Source organism: Ostrinia furnacalis, unplaced genomic scaffold (assembly GCF_004193835.3).
Source record: "Ostrinia furnacalis isolate ACB-3 unplaced genomic scaffold, ASM419383v2 OfSCF1415, whole genome shotgun sequence".
NCBI classification, from domain to species: domain Eukaryota; kingdom Metazoa; phylum Arthropoda; class Insecta; order Lepidoptera; family Crambidae; genus Ostrinia; species Ostrinia furnacalis.
In genome coordinates, this window is record NW_021131654.1 from 208,555 (window position 1) to 230,891 (window position 22,337).

The following is a 22,337-nucleotide window of genomic DNA, read 5'->3' on the forward strand; positions in this document are numbered from 1 at the left end:
CCGAACCAAGATTTTTAATCTGTAACCCTTTAAAACTTATCTTTGAAGTAATTTAAGCTCCTTTATTATTACGGAGTAAACTATTTAAAATATTTCACTTTATTTGTAAAACATTAACACAGTTTATTTATTTCGTTAGTTTAATCAAAAATTGTTCATAACAATTAAATAAGCTTAAAACTAAATATTATCAATAGTTATTGCACGTATCAAACCAGTCAGCAAGAGTATTATAATAATTATTTGTTTAACATCATCGTCCTGTCAGTTATAGTCCACTGTTGGGCGAAGGATAAGTACAGGCCTTCCCCAAAGACCACATCTTCCGTTATTTGTCCAACTGCGCAAGAAGAAGGGTTGTGTTATCTTCTAGCTAGAGGGCTTCAGTCCATTAAGTTGGGGTTCGTTCTACAATACGTTTGCCAAGACATGTTTTATGAGAATATTATGGTACATGAGATCATAATTCAAATGCCTGTTTATAAATCTATTAACTAGTCGTCATAGCACAAGCTCTGCTTGTTATGGGGGTGAAACCTAATTAGAATAATACAAATATAATTTTAATATTTAAAGACTGCTATCAAAGTTTGGCATGCTAACATTAGCATCTGTGTCTAAGAGATTACACTCCTCAAATTCATTCCGTTTCTCCTCCTCAACCTTATCAAAACTATTTTTGCACAAAAAATCACTATCACAAACAAATTCGTTCCTTCCATCTTCTATCATGCCTTCATCAAAAGTTTCTCTAAATCTCTTCTCAGTTTCACTATGATAATTCTGATACCTTTCTATCCCGAAGTCTGGAGATATTGTCTGTCCTTCGTTAACTTCCTTGCCCAATATATCATCAGCTTCTATTGTAGCAGCTTGGACTGTACTTCCAGATATATCGCTGAAGCTGACTCTGCCTTCGTTCTTTACGTCATATTTCAGTTCAGTAAGGTCTATATTCTCTCGGTTTTCTAATAAAGGTTTAAGGTTCATAAGATTGAAGTTTGGTATCATTCTGGTGTCCCATTGCTGCTGAACATTTTCTGCTGACGGCTCCAAATCCAGCTGCACATCTTCTCCGATCTTCTTGAACGTTCCAAGGTTGTACTGCAGAGGTATGGAGAAGGAAGGCAGATCCATCTGAGGGTTTTGCCTTGTGGGAAGAGCAGATATATGGATGGCTGGACCTGGCTGTTTCTTGGAGGTATAGCTTTGTGTATCTGCTATGTTGACCATTTGTGTTGAGGATACTGTAAAAAAGAGATTCTTGTGACAAATTATCTTCTATTATGTGACTCCGTTGTAAATACCATGTGACTGTGGTGAGTTCAAATGTATCAAACTGTAATTGAAAGAGCACAAAACCTCTGGTGCTCAAATGCATTACATAGAAACCAAACAAAATTACTTCCTATACTAATTGCCTGGTCAGTTTTCGAATTACGAGCTTTAGAAAAAACTATGTATGTAGTTATAGAATACTAGCGACTTCATACGTGTGGATCCCGTTTTACCCTTTTAGGGATAGAGTTTCGTAAAATCAGTTCTTAGTGAGCAACTACGTTCTAAAAGGAACCCCCATGCAAAATTTGAGACTCCTAGCACTTGTAGTTTCTGAGATTTCGTGATGAGTGAGTCAGTCAATCTTTCGTAGATTTTGAACATACCAGGTATAGTAATAAAGTCTCTCATCTCAAGGGCTAAAGCAGACGGCGATCTTTCCTCTGGTGACCTGGCCCCTCTGCCAGGGTAGGGCTCGCAGCCAGCCTTCTGCTGCTTGCGCCATTTGGCTCGTCTGTTCTGGAACCAGACCTGGAAGACAAAGGATTAAGGTAAGTGCTTCTTCAGCGGTTGCCCTGTATAATGTAAATTTCGATTTTGAGCTGTATGTCAATGCATTATTTTAGCTAACACTCAAAATTAATTAATCTTGTATTGCTATACATAATTATGTTTCTCATAAATGCTACTCGTAATTAAAGAACAGCAAGGATTTGATCCCCTTTTATGCATTTGTGTTTGTATTTTTTATATTAATGGAATTTAGATGGTGTGAAGTGGCGAAGGGCTGAATGCCAGAAGGGTCAAACAAGATACTAACGAAGACTTAATTTTAGGAAATTCTGTATCATTTTTCTATAGATCAACCCCTAAAGATTATTAAGCGAAATTTTGATTACAATTTAAAAAAAAACCTACTTTCTTTCTCAAAGAACCGGACAAAATAATTTGCAATATGAAGGAAAGCGTTGTATTCTTCAATCGTTAAATTTTAACCCAGTTCTCGGATTCCATGGGGAATCGATGGAATTTTACCATTTCAAAATGGAAAGAGGGAAAAGATTATACACCGGTCTCGGGGGGCGTGCGAAGGGACCTCGATTCCCAGCCGTGTAATTTTAAAATGAACTTAAAATTGACTTTATTCTGTAGGTTTATACTTTTTTGATCCATTGCTTCCGGATATTTTTATTTTTGAGCATCAAATTCTTTGACTGACCCTTTTTACGCGTAGAATCGTCCCAAATTAACTTTCTCTACCATACTCGGGCAACTTTTCAGATTTCAGCAAAAATATAGAGTTAGCACACGATTATATCACTACAAAAGTTATGTAATTGTACGGTTAAAGCTTTTCATAAACGTTTAAAGTACCTGGACTCTGGCTTCTGTCAAATCGATCCTCATGGCAAGTTCTTCTCTGAAGAAAACGTCGGGATAGTGTGTTTTGTGGAATGCAGCCTCTAACTGCTCTAGCTGGACGTTTGAGAATGTAGTTCTGAAATTGTAATAGAAAAATTTAAGGGAATAGAACAATAATATAGGTAGGTACATGGTAAATCGAAGGTATGTCATAACGCAATTTTGTAATCACATAACATATTGACGGTCCTCCTCTCTTATCTATCTTGGGTAAGATACTCGAATGTTTCATTTTACATTATGTACGTACCTATATCGTCTTTGTTTCCTCTTTGGTATGTCTCCTTTATTATCTGAAAACGAAATGTTTCAATCTGTATAAAGACTGAAATAACCTGAACAGTAATTACTTAGATGGTTCTATAGTTAATTAGCATATGAACAGTGAAACTGAACTTATTTTAATAAGGTTGGACTTTATAAAGCTTTTTACGCTCTTTACGTGATTTTTTTAACATTAGGCAATAAAAAGAAGTAGCGCAAAAAACTTGGATCTTTTAAAAAACTTAAATCTCATTTATTTATGCAAGTAGGCACTTACAAGTCCCAGTATTAACCCTACCACTGCTTCAGAACAATAAAAGGGGCAGTGCTGAGAAGAAGCAGCGCAAGAAACTCAGTCACTATTGTCAACCTTTCTGTTGTTTATTAAATAAGTAGGTTCTTCTGCCCGAAATTATCAAAGGCTGTAAAAACTTTTTCAATTATTACTTGACTTCGGCGAGTACTCCTCATCATCGTCGTACTGATGCTGCTCCGCCTCCTCGGCAGGTTCACTAGTAGCTGTGAAGGTCTCTGCTGCTTCAGTGTCTGGTCTCTCGCACAGGACTGAGCCGGGACCCAAGCTGAAAAGGAGAGGATAACAGGATTCTATTTTAAGTTAAACATTCAAATAAAAGTAATCAAATAAAAGTAACAAAACACCGGCCAAGAGTGGCCTGAAAGTAGTCCACGAGGATTGTGATACTTAATTCCTATCTACCTACACTTCATCTCATCTACACTTTCTCATTATTAATGTTTTGTTCGTTTCAGCCAAATGACGTCCACTGCTGGACAAAGGTCTCCCTCAAGGATTTCCATCGGTCCCGCTTCCCGAAAGACTTTATTTAGTCCAGTCAAGATTTTAACTTTTTCATAAGTATTATCTGAGTTAAACACTTTTTCAGGTATAAGTCTCTGTTAAAACTTGAGAACGAAGCCGACAAAATTATCTGGTAAATGTAGTTTTTTCGAGAAAATAGTGTACTTTTTGGAGGCAGGTAGGCAGCCGAAATTTATTAACCGCCTGTAGACAAAACGACTTCCGGGACACCTGTTACACTTTAAGCCTGACCAGGGTATTTACGAACAGGGTTATAAATAAATAACGATACAACAATTAGGATGCTAACTGGGTTCAAAAAAGTTAGTTATGTTTAGATAGTTCAACAAGGGTGCGTAAACAGGAAAATTATAAGAATTTCGGTAGGTATAAGAAACGTCGAAAAATGCTTCGGGGCCAATTTCAATAAAATAAATAAAATTTTAAAACTTAACCAAGAATCAATCCAGTTGATTTTCCTAAATACCAGACGATATTTTAAATTCTTACTTTACACGGCTTATTTAAATGTATATTTTTCTAATGCCTTATGTTTTAAAGCATTGAATACAGAGCCTCTGATTCGAGAGAGTCCATCTTTTAAACCGCTGGATCACGAAGGCATTACTCAAACTTACTACCAAAAGAAATTCTAAGATATTCCAAAACAATAAAAGCTCGTAGTCTTGTAGCGCCGTAGACCGTAGCTCACTGCAAGGTCGACTATATTTACCCCAAGTCGCATTCCGATTTCGTAGTCGTAGCATTCAAATAATAAACCAACCGAATTGACCTCCTCCTTTTGTTTAATGCCCGGTTTCACCATCAATCCTAAATTTTTAAGAGACCCCTTTGAAAACAAAACGCCTCTTATGTGTTACCATAGGGGTCACAAAAAATTAGGGATTGATGGCGAAAACGGGTATAAGTCGGTTAAAAAAGAAGTGGTAGCGAGGCGGAAAAATCTCTAGCAGAAGATACCTACTTTAGAAAACTTTTGTCTTTTTGATACCAATATAATAGTTAACAGCTTTTGTACATCGGTCTTCTATGGCCTAAAATACTCATGGATCACGTAGCATTCTAATAGTAAAATAAATTTTGAAATCGCTCCAGTAATTTTTGAGTTATTCAATGTTTATTATTGTTAATTAGTATGATTAACTCACCCATTGAATAGATTCGGTATGCTGTAACAAAAGCTGGTGGTGGGTGACACGTCATCATTCAAGATGGCCGCCGAGTCGAAGCCTGCGGCGGTGGCGCCGCCCTCGCGGCCGTCGAGCGACTCTTCCATGCCGAGCTATGAAAATCAATAAAAAATATTAAACTACAAAGTACTAAAAAGTCATACATAGTACATATTTATCATTCTAATCATGCACAGGTAAGCTATGTGTTTAAAAATCATAAAAACATATTAAAGGAATCGAATCCCGCACCCCACAGGCTTGGAGTGACTCGCCCACCATCATAGCGCATATAGCCATACTGTCATAGCGCAGCTTAAATTCCAACAACAAAACATTCATTCGATAACACATTTTATAACTAAACTTACCTTTTTATAAAACTATCCATTTTATTTTTAAATTAGATTTAAAAAAACTCCATGGAATTCAAATGTATTGAAAATCGAATTAATCGAATCGAACAAGTTAATTGAAATGAACGTTTCCATTGAACTCGTCATTATTAACTGTATTGAACTTGTAACGGTCCCAAAATAAACCCTTAACTTCTGAAACAGCCATTATCCCTTTTCCGTTATTTAAAAACTCAAAGTTATAAATTCCCTGAAACGCTACACCATTGGGGGTGATTGACCGGCATAACTTACAACAGCGGAGCCTACGGGGGCTTAAATTGAATTAAATGCCTATAATTTAGTTAAGTTTATTAAATTACCACTAAATGAGGATAATTTGTGCCGTTATTTCCATTTACGAGCATGGGACAGTTGGCGTGTCGGTTTTGTTGAGGCGCCATGTTTTGGCGCCAATTTTTGACAAGTTTTGACAGCTCGGGAATTCGGGAAAATGGCGTTCAGAAGTTTGTGATTGGGTTTGAGTTGCGTGAAAAGTTTTAAATGATTAAAATAGTGCGGTGTGGTTGTGAAAAGTGAAATAAACCAATTCAGNGTTATCGAAATACTGTTTCATTTTTCTATAGTTCAACCACGTTTAACCTAAAGATTATTAAGCGAAATTTTGATTACAATTTAAAAAACCCTACTTTCGTTCTTAAAGAACCGCACAAAATAATTTGCAATATGAAGGAAAGCGTTGTATTCTTCGATCGTTAAATTTTAACCCAGTTCCCGGAATCCATGGGGAATCGATGGAATTTTACCATTTCAAAATGGAAAGAGGGAAAAGATTATACGCCGGTCTCGGTGGGCGTGCGAAGGGACCTCGATTCCCAGCCGTGTAATTTTTAAATGAACTTAAAATTGACTTTATTCTGTAGGTTTATACTTTTTTGATCCATTGCTTCCGGATATTATTATTTTTGAGCATCAAATTCTTTGACTGACCCTTTTTACACGTAGAATCATACAAAATTAACTTTCTCTACCAAACTCGGGCAACTTTTCAGTGTTCAGCAAAAATATAGAGTTAGCACACGATTATATCACTACAAAAGTTGTGCAATTGTCCGGTTAAAGCTTTTCATAAACGTTTAAAGTACCTGGACTCTGGCTTCTGTCAAATCGATCCTCATGGCAAGTTCTTCTCTGAAGAAAACGTCGGGATAGTGTGTTTTGTGGAAGGCAGCCTCTAACTGCTCTAACTGGACGTTTGAGAATGTAGTTCTGAAATTGTAATAGAAAAATTTAAGAGGAAAGAACAGTAATATAATCGAAGGTATCACATAACATATTGACGGTCCTCCTCTCTTAACTATCTTGGGTAAGTTACTCGAATGTTTCATTTTACATTATGTAGGTACGTACCGATATCGTCTTTGTTTCCGCTTTGGTATGTCTCCTTTATTATCTGAAAACGAAATGTTTCAATCTGTATAAAGAATGAAATAACCTATGAATTATTACTTGATTGATGAAGTAATTACTTGGATGGTTCTATAGTTAATTAGCATATGAATAGTGAAACTGAAGTTATTTTACTAAGGTTGGACTTTATCAAGCTTTTTACGCTCTTTACGTGATTTTTTTTAACATTAGACAATAAAAAGAAGTAGCATAAAAAACTTGGATCTTTAAAAAAAACTTAAAACTCATTTATTTATGCAAGTTGGTTTTTAAAAATCACTTACAAGTCCTAGTACTAACCCAACCACTGCTTTAGAACAATAAAAGGGGCAGTGCTGAAAAGAAGCAGCGCAAGAAACTCAGTCACTATTGTCAACCTTTCTTTTGTTTATCAAATAAGTAGGTTCTTCTGCCTAAGTGTACAAAGGCTGTAAAATTTTTTTCAATAATTACTTGACTTCGGCGAGTACTCCTCATCATCGTCGTACTGATGCTGCTCCGCCTCCTCGGCAGGTTCACTAGTGGCTGTAAAGGTCTCCGCTGCTTCAGTGTCTGGTCTCTCACATAGAACTGAGCCGGGACCCAAGCTGAAAGAAGAGTAAAACAAGATTATAGTAAAATCTTAAACACTGAAATAATTCTTCAGATTGTGTATCATGCGGTTATCCGAGTTGGTTAGTGTACAAAGAGAAATACGAATCACGCCCAATGGCCCAATTGGAAGGCTAAACAAGTGTGGTTAAAGACCATACCTACATTAAAAACTAAAAACTTTAAAAATCAGCTAAGTGTAATATGGACACAAAGTCAACGTCAATCCCACAAAAACCTTATAGGGCTTAGTTTAGTTAGGCACTTCTAAAGATTCCGTAAAATCGTGAAAGATTAGGTAGAAATAATTATAAACAAAAACCTTTGTAATTAAGTCAGCTGACATTCTTTGTTTCTGTACATTTCAATACTTGATCATACAAATTATTTATTCACTTTATATAATAGGTTAAGGAAACTGTTAAAACTTTACTAAATATATCTGCTAAATGTAGTTTTTTCGAGGAAAAAGGCTGTACTTTTTGGAGGCAGGTAGGCAGCCGAAATTTATTAACCGCCTGTAGACAAAACGACTTCCGGGACACCTGTTACACTTTAAGCCTGACCAGGGTATTTACGAACAGGGTTATAAATAAATAACGATTTAACAATATAATTAGGATGGTAATTGAGTTCGAAAAAGTTGGTGAAGGTTAGTAAGTTCAAGGGTAATAACGGTAAAATTTTATGAATTAATTTCGGTTTATGTAACATCGCAAAATGCGTCGGGGGTCAGGCGCAACGGATTTTCAATAAAATAAATAATTTTTAAAACGAATTTATCGTAATTAAGAACCAAACCCTATATACCACTACTACTAACCCAATTTTCCTAAACACGAGACGATATTTTAATGTTTCAGATGCATTATCTTATTATTTATTTCTACATACTTACTTGTTTCAAAACTTACCACCTGAGAATTGAAAAAAAAGCCTCTGATTCATTTTTTAAACAACTAGATCACGAAGGCATTACTCAGGCCTCAGCCTCAAACTTAACGGACAGCGGGGCGGGAGCGGCGGCGGCGCTGGAGCGGGGCGGGCAACGCAGACCCGTTCTCGAAACAAGCGGGCAGCTCGCGCGGCGCTTTAGCGGCGAAGTGCTGTGTTCGGGGTTGTGTTGTCGAGATATTTGTTTTTATTCGCAAACGAAATGTCTGAACAACGGCGACAATTTTATTTCGATTCAAATTTATTCCTAACGCTCGATTTATTGTGGGCAAAAGAAGGAGTGCGCTGCCCGCTCGTTGCCCGCTCCCTCGCCGCTGCCCGCTCGTTGCCCGCTGCCGCCCCGCTGCCGCGCCGCTGTTTTCGAGAACCGGTCTATTTGATTTTACGCATAAGATCCTGCCGCTCCCGCGCCGCCGCCGCCGCCGCCCCGCTGCCCGCTAAGTTCGAGGCTGAGGCCTCGCCGCCGCCGCCGCCCCGCTGCCCGCTAAGTTCGAGGCTGAGGCCTCAAACTCACTACCAAAAGACATTCTAAGATATTCCAAAGCAATAAAAGCTCGTAGTCTTGTAGCGCCGTAGTCCGTAGCACACTGCAAGGTCGTCTATATTTACCCCAAGTCGCGTTCCGATTTCGTAGTCGTAGCATTCAAATAATAAACCAATCTAATTGACCTCCTTCTTTTATTTAATGCCCGGTTTCACCATTGTTCCCTAATTTTTAAGTGACCCCTTTGAAAACAAAATGCCTCTTATGAGTTGCCATAGGGGTCACCTAAAAATTAGGGATTTATGGTGAAAACGGGCATAAGTCGGTTAAAAAAGAAGTAGTGGGGTGGTTAAGTCTCTAGCAGAAGATATTTTAGACAACTTTTGTCTTTTTGATACCAATATAATAGTTGACAGCTTTTGTATTTCGGTCTTCTGTGGCCTATGTTACTCGCGGATTACGTAGCATTCAAACACTAAAAGAATGTTTGAAATCGCTCCAGTATTTTTTGAGTTATTCAATGTTTATTATTGTTAATTAATATAATTAACTCACCCATTGAATAGATTCGGTATGCTGTAACAAAAGCTGGTGGTGGGTGATACGTCATCATTCAAGATGGCGGCGGAGTCGAAGCCTGCGGCGGTGGCGCCGCCCTCGCGGCCGTCGAGCGACTCTTCCATGCCGAGCTATGAAATTCAATAGAAAATATTAAACTACAAGGTACTAAAAAGTCATACATAGTACATATTTATCATTCTATTCATGCACAAGTAAGCTATGTTTTTAAAAATCATAAAAGCATAGGTACTTATTATAGGAATCGAATCCCGCACCCCACAATCTTGGAGTGACTCACCCACCATCATAGCGCATATAGCCATACTGTCATAGCGCAGCTTAAATTCAAACAACAAAACATTCATTCGATAACACATTTTATAACTAAACTTACCTTTTTATAAAACTATCCATTTCATTTTTAAATTAGATTAAAAAAACTCCATGGAATTCAAATGTATTGAAAATCGAATTAATCGAATCAAACAAATTAATTTAAATGAACGTTTCCATTGAACTCGTCATTATTAACTGTATTGAACTTGTAACGGTCCCAAAATAAACCCTTAACTTCTGAAACAGCCATTATCCCTTTTCCGTTATTTAAAAACTCAAAGTTATAAATTCCCTGAAACGCTACACCATTGGGGGTGATTGACCGGCATAACTTACAACAGCGGAGCCTACGGGGGCTTAAATTGAATTAAATGCCTATAATTTAGTTAAGTTTATTAAATTACCACTAAATGAGGATAATTTGTGCCGTTATTTCCATTTACGAGCATGGGACAGTTGGCGTGTCGGTTTTGTTGAGGCGCCATGTTTTGGCGCCAATTTTTGACAAGTTTTGACAGCTCGGGAATTCGGGAAAATGGCGTTCAGAAGTTTGTGATTGGGTTTGAGTTGCGTGAAAAGTTTTAAATGATTAAAATAGTGCGGTGTGGTTGTGAAAAGTGAAATAAACCAATTCAGTTAAATGTTTGGAAATGTTTTGATTTTTGGAACCTGCAATGATTTAATAATATGGTGGAAAAATGGTTTTTAAATAACTTTAGAGCGAAAAAATATACAAGTTAATATCTTGCTTAGAGTTCATTGGTAAAACGTTTTAAGGACTGATACGACAAATCAAAATACATTTATTTTAATGATAATAAATTCAAAATCACCTTTTTTATCAGTTTTCACTTAGCATCAACAGTCAGATGTGAAAAACAAAGTTTACAAGGGTAAACACGAAAAAGAAAGAAAAGCTACAATTACTTTTCAAAAATTACAAATGTAGGTTTTCTAAAAAGTGTGAGGTTTTGTGGCTAAGGATTTTGGCATTTCGCCTATTTTGTGAGCTCATTGCTACGCAGTTTAATCTTAATAAATTAAATTCAAAATTCTGAGGTTGGGGAGCTAATTTATTAACTTTAATATTGAAACATAGTTTTAGCAAAAAAAGTAAGAGGTGTATTTTTTCCTGAAGTGTGTAACGTATCTATCGCCAATAAGTTATTGATGTTTGTCACTATATGAAAATTTAAATTAGATTTTTACCACAAGTTTTCCAAGGGTTCTGTACAACTTTATTAATTTAATTTAATAAAGTTGTACGGGCATTACTTTGACATAGCTAGTATTGTTACCTATTTGTTACTGTTTATTACTGTTAATTAAGACAATATAATAATACTGTTTACGCAATATTTTAACCATGCTGTGTGTAGGTACTACACGTTATTTGAGTGATGATCTAGATCTACGCATAAGTTACTTTCTTTATATATTATTTGTGATTGTTACTTGTTGTGTATGCCTAATAATAAATAAATAAATAAATAAATTTAATTCTACAACAAAAAATCTAACCATTTTTTCTATGTTCATCAAAACAAAAAAGTCACTTAACAAATCTGTGACAGTTTTTAATTAAATAAACCAAAAAATATAATAAATATTTTTACTTACCTTCTAAATGTCTCCTCGGCCGTGTCCCACTCCTTCCTAAATTTATTGGAATAAAATAAAAAATATTGTAAGCTGAAGGCTGTAGCTATTGTCACGTGGTCAGTGGTACTGAACCGCGTACCTGACGGTCCGCTGTCGGTCGACGAACAGAGAAAGAAATGGAGTCGAATTCTTGTAAGTAACTTTGTTGGTTCTTTCGTTTTTCGGAAAAATCATCGGAGAATTTGTACCACATTATCTCTGTGAATAAATAATCTTTGAATATTTTTTTCTTTGTTGACAATTTTACAAGTTATTCTCAATGAGTCAAATAAATAGATACCTATTAAAAACTTATGTAACTAAATGCAAATAATTAAGGGCATAGGACTAAGTATCTACTATTAAGTTTTTTCCCAGTACTCCTATCTAGTCAGCATAGTATCAATGCTCTACTTAGTTTGTGCCTAGATTTATTTATTTTTATTGTAAAATGTCTCAAATCCATGACTCTCAATGGAGAATCATAATGTTAACAAGCATTATAACAATCATGGTAAGGAAAAAATAAATTATTTGGTTTTTACTCACCGCAAAATAGCGCAATGAAAAAAATATATGAATTTATACGTCGACTCCACCCCACTCCTATTCCGCCCGCCTAGAAAACTCATGACGTTCTATTACGACACACATAGCAGTGTGTAGCGCTTAGCGCGGCTTACGGAGGCCGTACGAGTGCCCAAGTGCTGGCTTAGTTCTGTGGCTTTAGGAACTGAAATCGGACTGTTTTTAGAGGGAGAGCTTGTTTATGTTTGTCTCTGTCTGGAATCTGAGACGTGTTTTGAGTTTGATAGTACCTATTCTGTTATTTATTTTTTGAAGAGGAAAGCACGCAACAAATACTAATTTAATACGACTTTGTTAGTCACATGGCTATGATTATCTAATTAAAATAAACTGGATGAGATTTAAAACGTAACGTTCTTAATCTAATACGTAATTAATTAACCCTTCGAACATAGATGATCCATCAGCGACTTCAAGAACGCGTATCTCTGTTCGTTCGTTTCAGCCAAATGACGTCCACTGCTGGACAAAGGCCTCCCCCAAGGTTTTCCATAATGAACGGTCCTGCGCTGCCCGCATCCAGGCTCTTCCCGCGACCTTTACCAGATCGTCGGTCCACCTAGTAGGAGGCCTGCCCACGCTACGTCGTCAAGCCTGTGGTCGCCACTCGAGAACTTTCCCCGGCCCCAACGGGCTGTTAGTTCTCCCAGTTTTTTATATTGATTGTGAAAACTAAGTGAATATCATCATGAAATAAGACGTTTTACAGTATCAATATTCATAAAATATACTCGCTCGACGGATACTATTGTAAACAAAGACATTTAAGTGGTTGAATTACCCCCATATATGCTAGCTAAATAATTTTGCAAACTAACATAATTTCGTTCTTGGTATACACCATCGGTTTTACTAGGTTGCCTAAGTGTGCCTAGGTATAATGGCTAGATCTATCTTTAGCCCCCATGAGTATTATTTCGTCTTCCTGTTTCTCTTTTTGCTATAATAAATTTATTTCATTGAAGTAGTTTGAAATGCATTCAAATTAAACGGGGTAAAAACTTAAGACAAATAAAACAACAAAAGTATCATGAATGTTAATTCATATTTAATAAATAAATACATTTTCATTGTTTTTTATTTAAATAAAACTATTGTAAGTGACTTAGGTGTATCAACTCTCAACAATATTATCATAATTTTATACAACATGTAAGGTGACGCGTACGCGTTTATTGCTTAAACACTAATTTATATAACAATTATAACTAAAGGATATATATTAGAAATGTACTCTTTAATATACATACACAAAGTATAATAAGTTAGTAAGGTTTATGTTACAGAAAACTAAATAGTCCCTCAACTTAAAATAACTAAAAATAATTAACATAACTTCTCTGGAGAGAGTTGTGGAAGTCGATTCAAATAGAGGCATGCATTTGACTTTTGAACTGTGCTGTAGAATCAACATTTGACATCAGGAATCCGACATACCTATTTAAAGATTTTTTATACTCTGCGACTCAATACAGCTCTTCCGTAGCGCTTCTGTCGCGATAGTCTTCAATCCTCACCAGATCATTTAGTCTTCATTGCAGGAACATGACCTTCAATTTACCAGAGGCAAGTGAAGGATTGTTTACACTGCCCGCGTTATCCAGACTGGTTGGAGAGACCTGAAGTGGAATTGTGTAAAGCAATCGTTATCATTTGACAGTTCATAACGTACGATTTTTGTGTCAAATGCTTTGTTTAACTGACTTTATCGTACGTTATGAACAGTCAAATTTTAATGATTACGATTGCTTTACACAATTCCACCTCTGATGTTAGCATATTAAAGTCGTGTATTCAAAATGTACACGAACCTAATTTTCACTTGCTTTGGTTGCAATATAATTTCTGTCGTTTATAGATGGTTTCTGCAGCAGATGTATTTCTCGAGTGTATTAAAAATAGATATGTCGGATTACTGATCTAGCAAAAAACACAAAATGACAGTTCCATCGTAAGGTGTGAACACAAATTATACATCTTTGGCTTCAAGCGAAATTTACAAAAGCAATTTAATGATTATAATCATCTCACACAAAACTATTGGCGTATTCCAATTTTTATATTTATTTGCAATGCTGTTTATTCGCCGTTCAGCCAATTTTAACTTCTAATGCATTATAATTAAAATATGTTTTCGTACACAAGTTATTGGAATACACCACTATCACAAAATTACATCATATTGAATCATATTCCTAAGAAAAGAAAGACGCATTCCGCTTGAAATACGCACAAGAAATTTCACATTTAAAATAAAATTGGATCGGCACTTTTGTACTTGAATTCGAATCAAATAATTTATAATTTAGCATCGTAATGTTAATAATTATTATCGAAAATTTATTATTATATTCAAATTTAATTAAGACTGCAGATATAATTCAATACTTAACATATTAAAATTGAAAAAATAAAATTCGAAATAAGTACTACCGATCGTCACAAGTTTAGAATTATTACACAATCGACACAACATTATTACAATACCCACAAGGTTCATAATCCAACGAAGAATCAATTCCTTTAGTTTTGTCATGCATTACAATATTTTAGAACTAGCGTTAACTCGAAAGAATGTACAGTCGACTGCATAAACATGTCAATGACATTTTTAATGACAGTTCAATTCAAACTGACAGATATTTATGAATGATTTATACAGTCAACTGCACATTTAATACAAATTATTAAAAACGATGAGACTTATCAAATATGAAGTATACAAAATGGAGATTCAATGGATTGAATTCATAGAGAATTAACTCATGAGTTAAATTTAATGAGTCAACTCTAATAGGTACAGAAAACTTGTGGAAGCACATGAAATTGACAAATATTTTTAGTAAATAAAATTAATAACGGATTAACGGTAAGTAATTAAATATAGATATTTTCCTTCAAGCCATGAGTTATTATTTATTTAATCATTCAATTTCATGTACCCACCACAATTTGAAGAAACTAAATATTTTGCCAAGGCTTAATTAAAATGCTATTAAAATAGCTTTAATTTTTGGATTTTAAAAGTGAATAGCTAGTTTTAGATCTATTAATATTGTCATAAAAACTCCTATAGTATTGAAATAACAGAGAAATATCATTTTAATTTATGGGAAACCTAAAATATTTTAGAATCTAAGAGAGGGATAGAGAAAAGAGGGAAAGAATTGTTTTTACGACAATATTAACCTGCAAATGTAAAACTAAGGGAATACAAAAGCACGACGATTGAAACCTCATCGCTGATCATGCCGAAGAGATCTCAACAAGTTTAATTTCTATCTACCCCCGTATCAAACAGTAGAAACAACAAGCTTACGTAATCGGTACAAAGTCAACAGTAGTTAGCTACTGCCATTGGTTTATATTATAGATAAATAAATACTTTAGTCCTGTCTTGATTTTTGAGAATATTTATAAACGAGTTTTATAAGTGGATCTTCGCTTTCCTTAATGAATTTTGAACTTTATGTCTACAATGTAAAATTTAAAATACATTGACTATTTATTTGAAGCCGTACATACGACCAAAGTATATCGAAACATCTATAATATACATCAATGGCTATCATTTAAATTAGTCAACATTTTATTACTGGCCGGTCTTTTGAAAGTAGAGCATATTTTGTGTTTTATTAAAATTACTATAGTTTGAAAACACAACATAAAATCCATATTCTACATTTAATTTTCAATGAAGTAAGTATGTATGTGATGCATGCATGGTTGCGCTCACAACGATGAATGAAGGAAGTGTCAAATGTCAATAACAATTTGACATTTCATATGCATAATTTTATTACAATCTTATTACATTTCAATACTACTTCAGAACACCATGTTAAAGATTATTTATACTTCATAAAAATGCAAATCTAAGAGAAGACCGGCCATAAGTCATTGTTTACTTAACACTAGTTAGGTATACGTTTGGTAAATCCAGGGAGAGTCAAAATCGGTAACATAGTAAAGTAAATACAGTTTAACATTACGTTCAAAGTGAACTAACGCAGTCGAGTTTATGCATACCTTTACAAAAATTCTGACATTGACATTTTTATAATGACATTTAACTGTCAAAATTTTTGTAAACATATTTCTAAGCACGACTGTACAAGTCAAAAAGCAGCCTTCTAGATACAGTCAAACACGAAATAATAGGATACGTTTTTGGAAGAGATCCTTACCCTACTTTAAAACATGGACATTCGACAGAAATGCACCAAAATCTGACGACTAGACTAATACGTTATATTTTTTGTATATTTCGAAACGTTAAATGGGTTAGGAATTAGCCTATTTTAAAAATTTCCTCAAATCGCCTATAAAGCTAATAAAATTCATCAACAATAGTGAATAAATTCGTATTTTTTAAATATTATTTAGATAAATGTAATAGGTATGTGATGTATTCATTTAAGTATGTTCAAAATGAGCTGGCATGAATTTTAGTAAGATTTTTCTTTTTGTTATCATACGTCATTTGGCATCCCTCTTGAACTGAACAGTGTGCTTACCATGAGTTTACGGTTACGTGTGCTCGTTAGCGACTGCGTAAAAAAATTTCATTAAATGTATGACATATTATGCAGCGCCCCTAGCGGCTACTTTCGAGAAATAAAATCTTAATAGATTTTTTTGACATACTCGCTAGCGAGCACACCTAACGTGAACTCATGGTAAGCACACAATCACTGAACTTTCCCCTAGAACAAACTTTGCCTCACTGCTTGAATTTCAGTGGGTAGTCAAGCTGTAGATCCTGGCTACACAGGAGTTGCAGCGGTGGGAACGAGAGGTGGATATAGTCCCTTTATTAACGTTTACCAGTAATTGATCATAATTATTAATAATTTAGCCAAATCATGCCAACTCTCTTGTAACATTATTGCTTGACTGTGCATGTAAAAAATTGTGATCGCTAAACATCCTATTGCATTCTATTCTGAACGTATGTACAATTATTCTAAAAAAATATCATGAAATCTAAGTTAAAAATCTTTAATAACCATTTAAATATAAAGTAATATTAATACTTTGTGGCTTCTGGTAACATGCAATTATTATTTTAAATCCGGCAAGTAGTTTTATTAATTGTGTTCTGTACTTAATGATTCAAAACCCTTATCAATATAACATACTCTCGCAATAACCAGCATTTCCTACATGGTTTTAACTATGATTCTGATATGTGTAAAAAACTAGCACAACATTTTTTTTAACTTGAAACTCTTATGCCCGTTAACACCATCAATCCCTAATTTTTAAGTGGCCCCTATGAAAACAAAATTCCTGTTATATGTTACCATAAGGATCACTTGAAAATTAGGGATTGATGGTGAAAACGGGCATAAATCTCTCATTTTTTCTATGATGGACTTTATATGACATATATCCACTAAGATAGAATACAATTTATTTTACAAACGATCAGAATCATAGTTAAACCGTTCTCCACCTAATCCTATTTCCAAAATCATGGACCCACTGTTTTCGATACCGCGAACACGACTAGTCATCTAATTTTGTGATACATTAGTATAATCCGAGTAATATATCGTACTAGTCAAAAATAGCTCAAAATTTAAACAACAACTAGTTAATATTCAAAAACAACAGTTGCAGTTTTCGTTCGAAGGTGTTTAGAATTCGAAATTCACTAGATACGTACCTGAATTCTATATGTATAATAATTTATTCATAAAATGTATGATGTTTTTGTGATGAATAAATCCTAATCCTGTCCATGAAAGTCTCTTACCAAGTGAATAATAATAAGAATACAGTAACTTCCTATGTCATTGGAAAATATTCAAAATATGACATAACCTGTCAAATATCATTGTAATGTTCTTCCCCATTTAACCCCAAACTATACAAGCTGTAACACATCAAGTGTGAAATTACCTTGACATTCTCATATTCGTTGATTATTCGACGTACAGAAGTATCAAAAGTGTATCATACCTAACTTTGGTATAAGCCCATAAAACCCGAATCGTTCGGTTCCTACATTTCATACCTACGCGATGCATTTCATACTAGACCCTGATATTATACGATTTTACGTCAAGAAATATACGAAAATGTTAAAATTAATTCGGTACCAGTAATATTGGCACTTAATAACAATCGTATTTGATATTAGTTTGACAACAGAAATAATGACACATACAAGAAACTGAATTACTCGTTACCATCTGTCAAAAATTTAGAAATGTCAATGCTTGAAATTTATTGCAATTATACTATAGTGTCATCATTTCCAGTTGTCCTATAGGATATATTTACAGAGTACGTGCACTGTAAAATATACCCTAATTTGTATTGTTTAGTGTTAAGTTTTCATAAAATGTGATGTTAAGCTACTGAATATACTCGTACATACTCAATATTGTCAAACTCCTGTTTCTTCACGCTACCTTACCATAATTTGTAAGACTGCATGTTCGTTCCATTATTATTATTAAATAAAGTTTTACGTAAACACATACGTAGTGTTTCATACACGTATGTACAATTAAGATCATAATACACAAACAAAGATGGCACTCTAGATAATAATACACTGCAAAAATATATTCAAAAGGATTTAGGCATAAATCCCATTTTTTTAAATGAAGCATGTAGACTTTCTGTCACCTTAACCCTTAAGCATATTCAATTTTTTTTCCTTAAAATCAAAGGAATTTAAGAACAATGTAAGGTTAAGTTTTGGAAATCAAATTCAATTATGCAAAACCCTTATCATACTATAGCCATCTTATTTTTGTTTTGTAACCTTTGGGCTACAGTTTCAGAACAATCATGTTTTTCACGAAGAATAAAACATAAAACTTGACTGACCCAATCTTCCAAAGCGGGTGTGTTCCAAGCCCTGAAATGTGGAATTCCTGGAATCCTCAAATTGAAACCGTGCTGGTTTATTATCCGTTTACACCTCTGTGCTCTTGCCGACCCCTCCGTGCTTCGAATCCGGGACCCCAGACGCGCTCAGCTTGCGTTGTCGACTGGGGAATATGCCACCGAAAAGACGACCTGCGAAGAAGAAATAAAATTAATAAAAACAATATTCTTAAAAAACGGCGTTGAACTTTTACATAACGGTATGCTATGTACCATCGCAAAAATAATGAACACATTGTGCCAATGAGGGCTGTTGTTTTTATACTTAACGGTGGGCACTACTGGCGAATGACAGAACCTTACTCTACAGTGGCGCCATCCTGATGAGTGCTAATACGATAGTCCTCCTACCGCTTCAGTTAGCGCCACTGTCTTAGCCACTAGTGACAAAACCTTACTCACAATTGGTGAGCGCTACAACGAAAGCCCTTATTATTTAGCCATGTGGTTCCAGCAGAGAATAGACCACGCCTACACTTCTCGTAGATGTCTTAGACTGAGTTGCACCACTATAATTAAACCGCACCGGTTATTGTTATTGTTACAATGACAATAACCGGTGCTTTTTGTATGGACTTTGACAGTTTTTTGATGTCGGTCCAAGTTAAAGTAAGATGGTGCAGCCTTAGAAGGTAATTAATGGAGAAATACGCGAACAATAGGCGTCTCGTAACCGTCTGATCACCGTGGTTATTGTATTCTCTAATTGCCTCTGTTAAATTAGATAATATCGTTCTGCAATTGAGAGTAAATGACCTGATGATGATGCTGCCTTATCGCCTTTTAGCTGCCAGAGCTACTGTTAAGATTCTATTCTATGGATTCTATAGGAAAACCACTGCTATAGACGAAGCTGAACAGATTCCCGCATCTGCAGCCTTTGAATCGCTAGAGCCACTGCTAAGATTCTATTCTATGGATAAACCTCACTAACAACTTACCAGGTAATTTCTGCTCCCTAAAATGGCAACCAGAGAAGAATGGCAACCACTCTCTTTTTCTCTCTCTCAATTCACGATGGATGAAGCTGACTGCAACTCACCAGGTGTCTCTTTTGTCCTGGACGGCAATCTTTCAGCTACCAAAGCCACTGTTAAGATTCTGTTCTATGGGAACTCCAAACTTACCAGGTGACCTCTGTTCCCCAGGATGACGTGGTGATGTGGCGTGCAGTGCGTTGCGGCTGCCTTGCTGGAACGACACCGACATGCCGCTGTCCAGGGAACCCACGGAGCCCCGCCTTTGGAGTCTTTCAGCTACCATAGCTACTGTTAAGATTCTATTCTATAGACGAAGCTGAATACTCACCAGGATGACACAGTGATGTCCAGGGAATCAACAGATTCCCGCATCTGCAGCCTTTGAATCGCTAGTCACTGTTAAGACTCTACGCTATGGATAAACCTTACCAGCAACTTAACAGGTAACTTCTGTTCCCCAAAATGGCACCTAGAGAAGAATAGCAACAACTCTCTCTTTCTCCCTCTCAATTCACGATGGATGAAGCTGACTGCAACTCACCAGGTGTTTCTTTTGTCCAGGACGGCAATCTTTCAACTACCAGAGCCACTGTTAAGATTCTGTTCTATGGATGGAACTCCAAACTTACCAGGTGACCTCTGTTCCCCAGGGTGACGTGGTGACGTGGCGTGCAGTGCGTTGCGGCTGCCTTGCTGGAACGACACCGACATGCCGCTGTCCAGGGAACCCACGGAGCCCCGCCTTTGCAGCCTTTCAGCTACCATAGCTACTGTTAAGATTCTATTCTATAGACCAGTGTTTTTCAACCAGTGGGTCGCGACCACCTGGGTGTCGCGAGTGGTCGTAAAAACTACCTCAGTAAAAAAACATTAGTTATAAAGACAGATGATGTTGTATGGATTGAAGTATTCGGTCCCTACAAACATCTTTGTAACATTATAAAATGCATGAAAAAAAAGCGAACGGTCGGGGGGGTCGCCAAATATTTTTTCATACTAGGGGGGTCGTGTCATGAAAAAGGTTGAAAACCACTGCTATAGACGAAGCTGAATACTTACCAGGGTGACACAGTGATATCCAGGGAATCAACAGATTCCCGCATCTGCAGCCTTTGAATCGCTAGAGCCCCTGCTAAGATTCTATTCTATGGCTAAACCTCACCAACAACTTACCAGGTAATTTCTGCTCCCTAAAATGGCAACCAGAGAAGAATGGCAAGAACTGTCTCTTTCTCTTTCTCAATTCACGATGGATGAAGCTGACTGCAACTCACCAGGTGTCTTTTTTGTCCAGGACGGCAATCTTTCAACCACCAGCGCTACTGTTAAGATTCTATTCTATGTATGGAACTCCAAACTTACCAGGTGACCTCTGTTCCCCAGGATGACGTGGTGACGTGGCGTGCAGTGCGTTGCGGCTGCCTTGCTGGAACGACACCGACATGCCGCTGTCCAGGGAACCCACGGAGCCCCGCCTTTGCAGCCTTTCAGCTGCTAGAGCCACTGTAAATAAGAAATTAAACCATTTAGTATTATGCTAGAACCAAAGATATAGCCCATAGAAATAGCCAAACTTAAGTGGCACGTAGCTCGTAAAACTAATGGCCTTAGGCCTTCTCGTGAGATGTAATATGCAGGTCTCCCATTCATAATAAGATGATGATCATCATTTCAGCCATAGGACGTCCACTGCTGAACATAGGCCTCCCCCAATGCTTTCCATGTTGATCGATTGGTAGCGGCCTGCGTCCAGCGCTTTCCTGCTACCTTTATGATGTCGTCGGTCCACCTTGTAGGTGGTCTCCGATTCAGTGAACCTATAATCTGTATAATCTGGTGAAAGTCGTGAGATGTGCCTAAATGCAGGCAGCGCAGGACCAGTCGTGGAATTCCTTGAGATCTTTATCCAGCAATGGACGCCTTTTTTTACACACAAATTACTAATAGTCCCGTTATCCCATCGTACTAAGCTAAATATGCTTGTGTTACAAGTGGGCTCACCACGATAGTCGCAGGATTCGAACCCGCGTTCCTCGGTTTTGGAGTCGGCTAGTCCGACCCCTTTTGCTAGAAACTTGCTTGCTTTATTAACTCACCCGGGTCGTTGATATCCACGAGCGAGTTAGAGAGCACGTTCCATATGAAGCAGCTCCACCGCCGCCAGATGACTTATGAAGCCACTCACCGTTCCTCTTGCTGTCCACAGCCAGCCCTTGCCGCGTAAGCGTGTCCTAAATCTTTTGAGTCACACTAGTCCTTCGAGCCGGATACTTTCGAATATTACTTTTCCAATGTAGTAAATCACCGTTCCTGTTCCCTTGCCTCTATTGAGTTCGCCCTCGATTCTCATGGCTTCCATCTAAGCAATACTCTCGCGCAAGTCCTCAGCGACCTGGTCCCTCGAGCCGGATCGCGACGGCGCCGCCGGAGCCACGTCAGACGGAGCTAGTGGTCCCATCACTCTGTGGGGACAAAAGGGTCGACTCACCTGGGTCGTTTATGTCCACGAGCGAGTTA

The 22,337-nt window shown here is 36.6% G+C and overlaps 2 protein-coding genes and 1 long non-coding RNA gene across 5 annotated transcripts in view; all 3 read right to left on the minus strand.

The window, feature by feature from the left end:
- Nucleotides 1-570: 570 nt before the first annotated feature.
- Nucleotides 571-5,773, minus strand: LOC114352659 (uncharacterized). Its single transcript, XM_028304331.1, has 6 exons — nucleotides 5,693-5,773; nucleotides 4,954-5,087; nucleotides 3,405-3,545; nucleotides 2,653-2,779; nucleotides 1,665-1,809; nucleotides 571-1,247 (listed from the first exon to the last, which is right to left on the minus strand). Exons 1-6 carry the CDS (start codon nucleotides 5,771-5,773, stop codon nucleotides 571-573), a joined length of 1,305 nt encoding a protein of 434 aa, XP_028160132.1.
- A 715-nt stretch (nucleotides 5,774-6,488) lies between these two features.
- Nucleotides 6,489-7,307, minus strand: LOC114352662 (uncharacterized). The gene is made up of 3 exons (XR_003655874.1): nucleotides 7,233-7,307; nucleotides 6,741-6,783; nucleotides 6,489-6,599 (listed from the first exon to the last, which is right to left on the minus strand). It is a non-coding gene; the product is annotated as an uncharacterized LOC114352662 (long non-coding RNA).
- A 5,806-nt stretch (nucleotides 7,308-13,113) lies between these two features.
- Nucleotides 13,114-22,337, minus strand: part of siz (Brefeldin-resistant Arf-GEF family protein schizo) — a 31,968-nt gene continuing 22,744 nt past the window's right edge. For 2 of the 3 annotated variants that reach the window (XM_028304333.1, XM_028304335.1), the window contains exons 19-20: nucleotides 21,183-21,323; nucleotides 17,218-18,972 (exon numbers count right to left, since the gene is read on the minus strand). In XM_028304333.1, the coding sequence (XP_028160134.1) occupies nucleotides 18,869-18,972; nucleotides 21,183-21,323 (245 nt within the window). In that variant the 3' untranslated portion in view covers nucleotides 17,218-18,868. Of the gene's footprint in view, nucleotides 18,973-21,182; nucleotides 21,324-22,337 lie in introns of all 3 variants that reach the window. The other variant, XM_028304334.1, reaches the window with a different exon arrangement.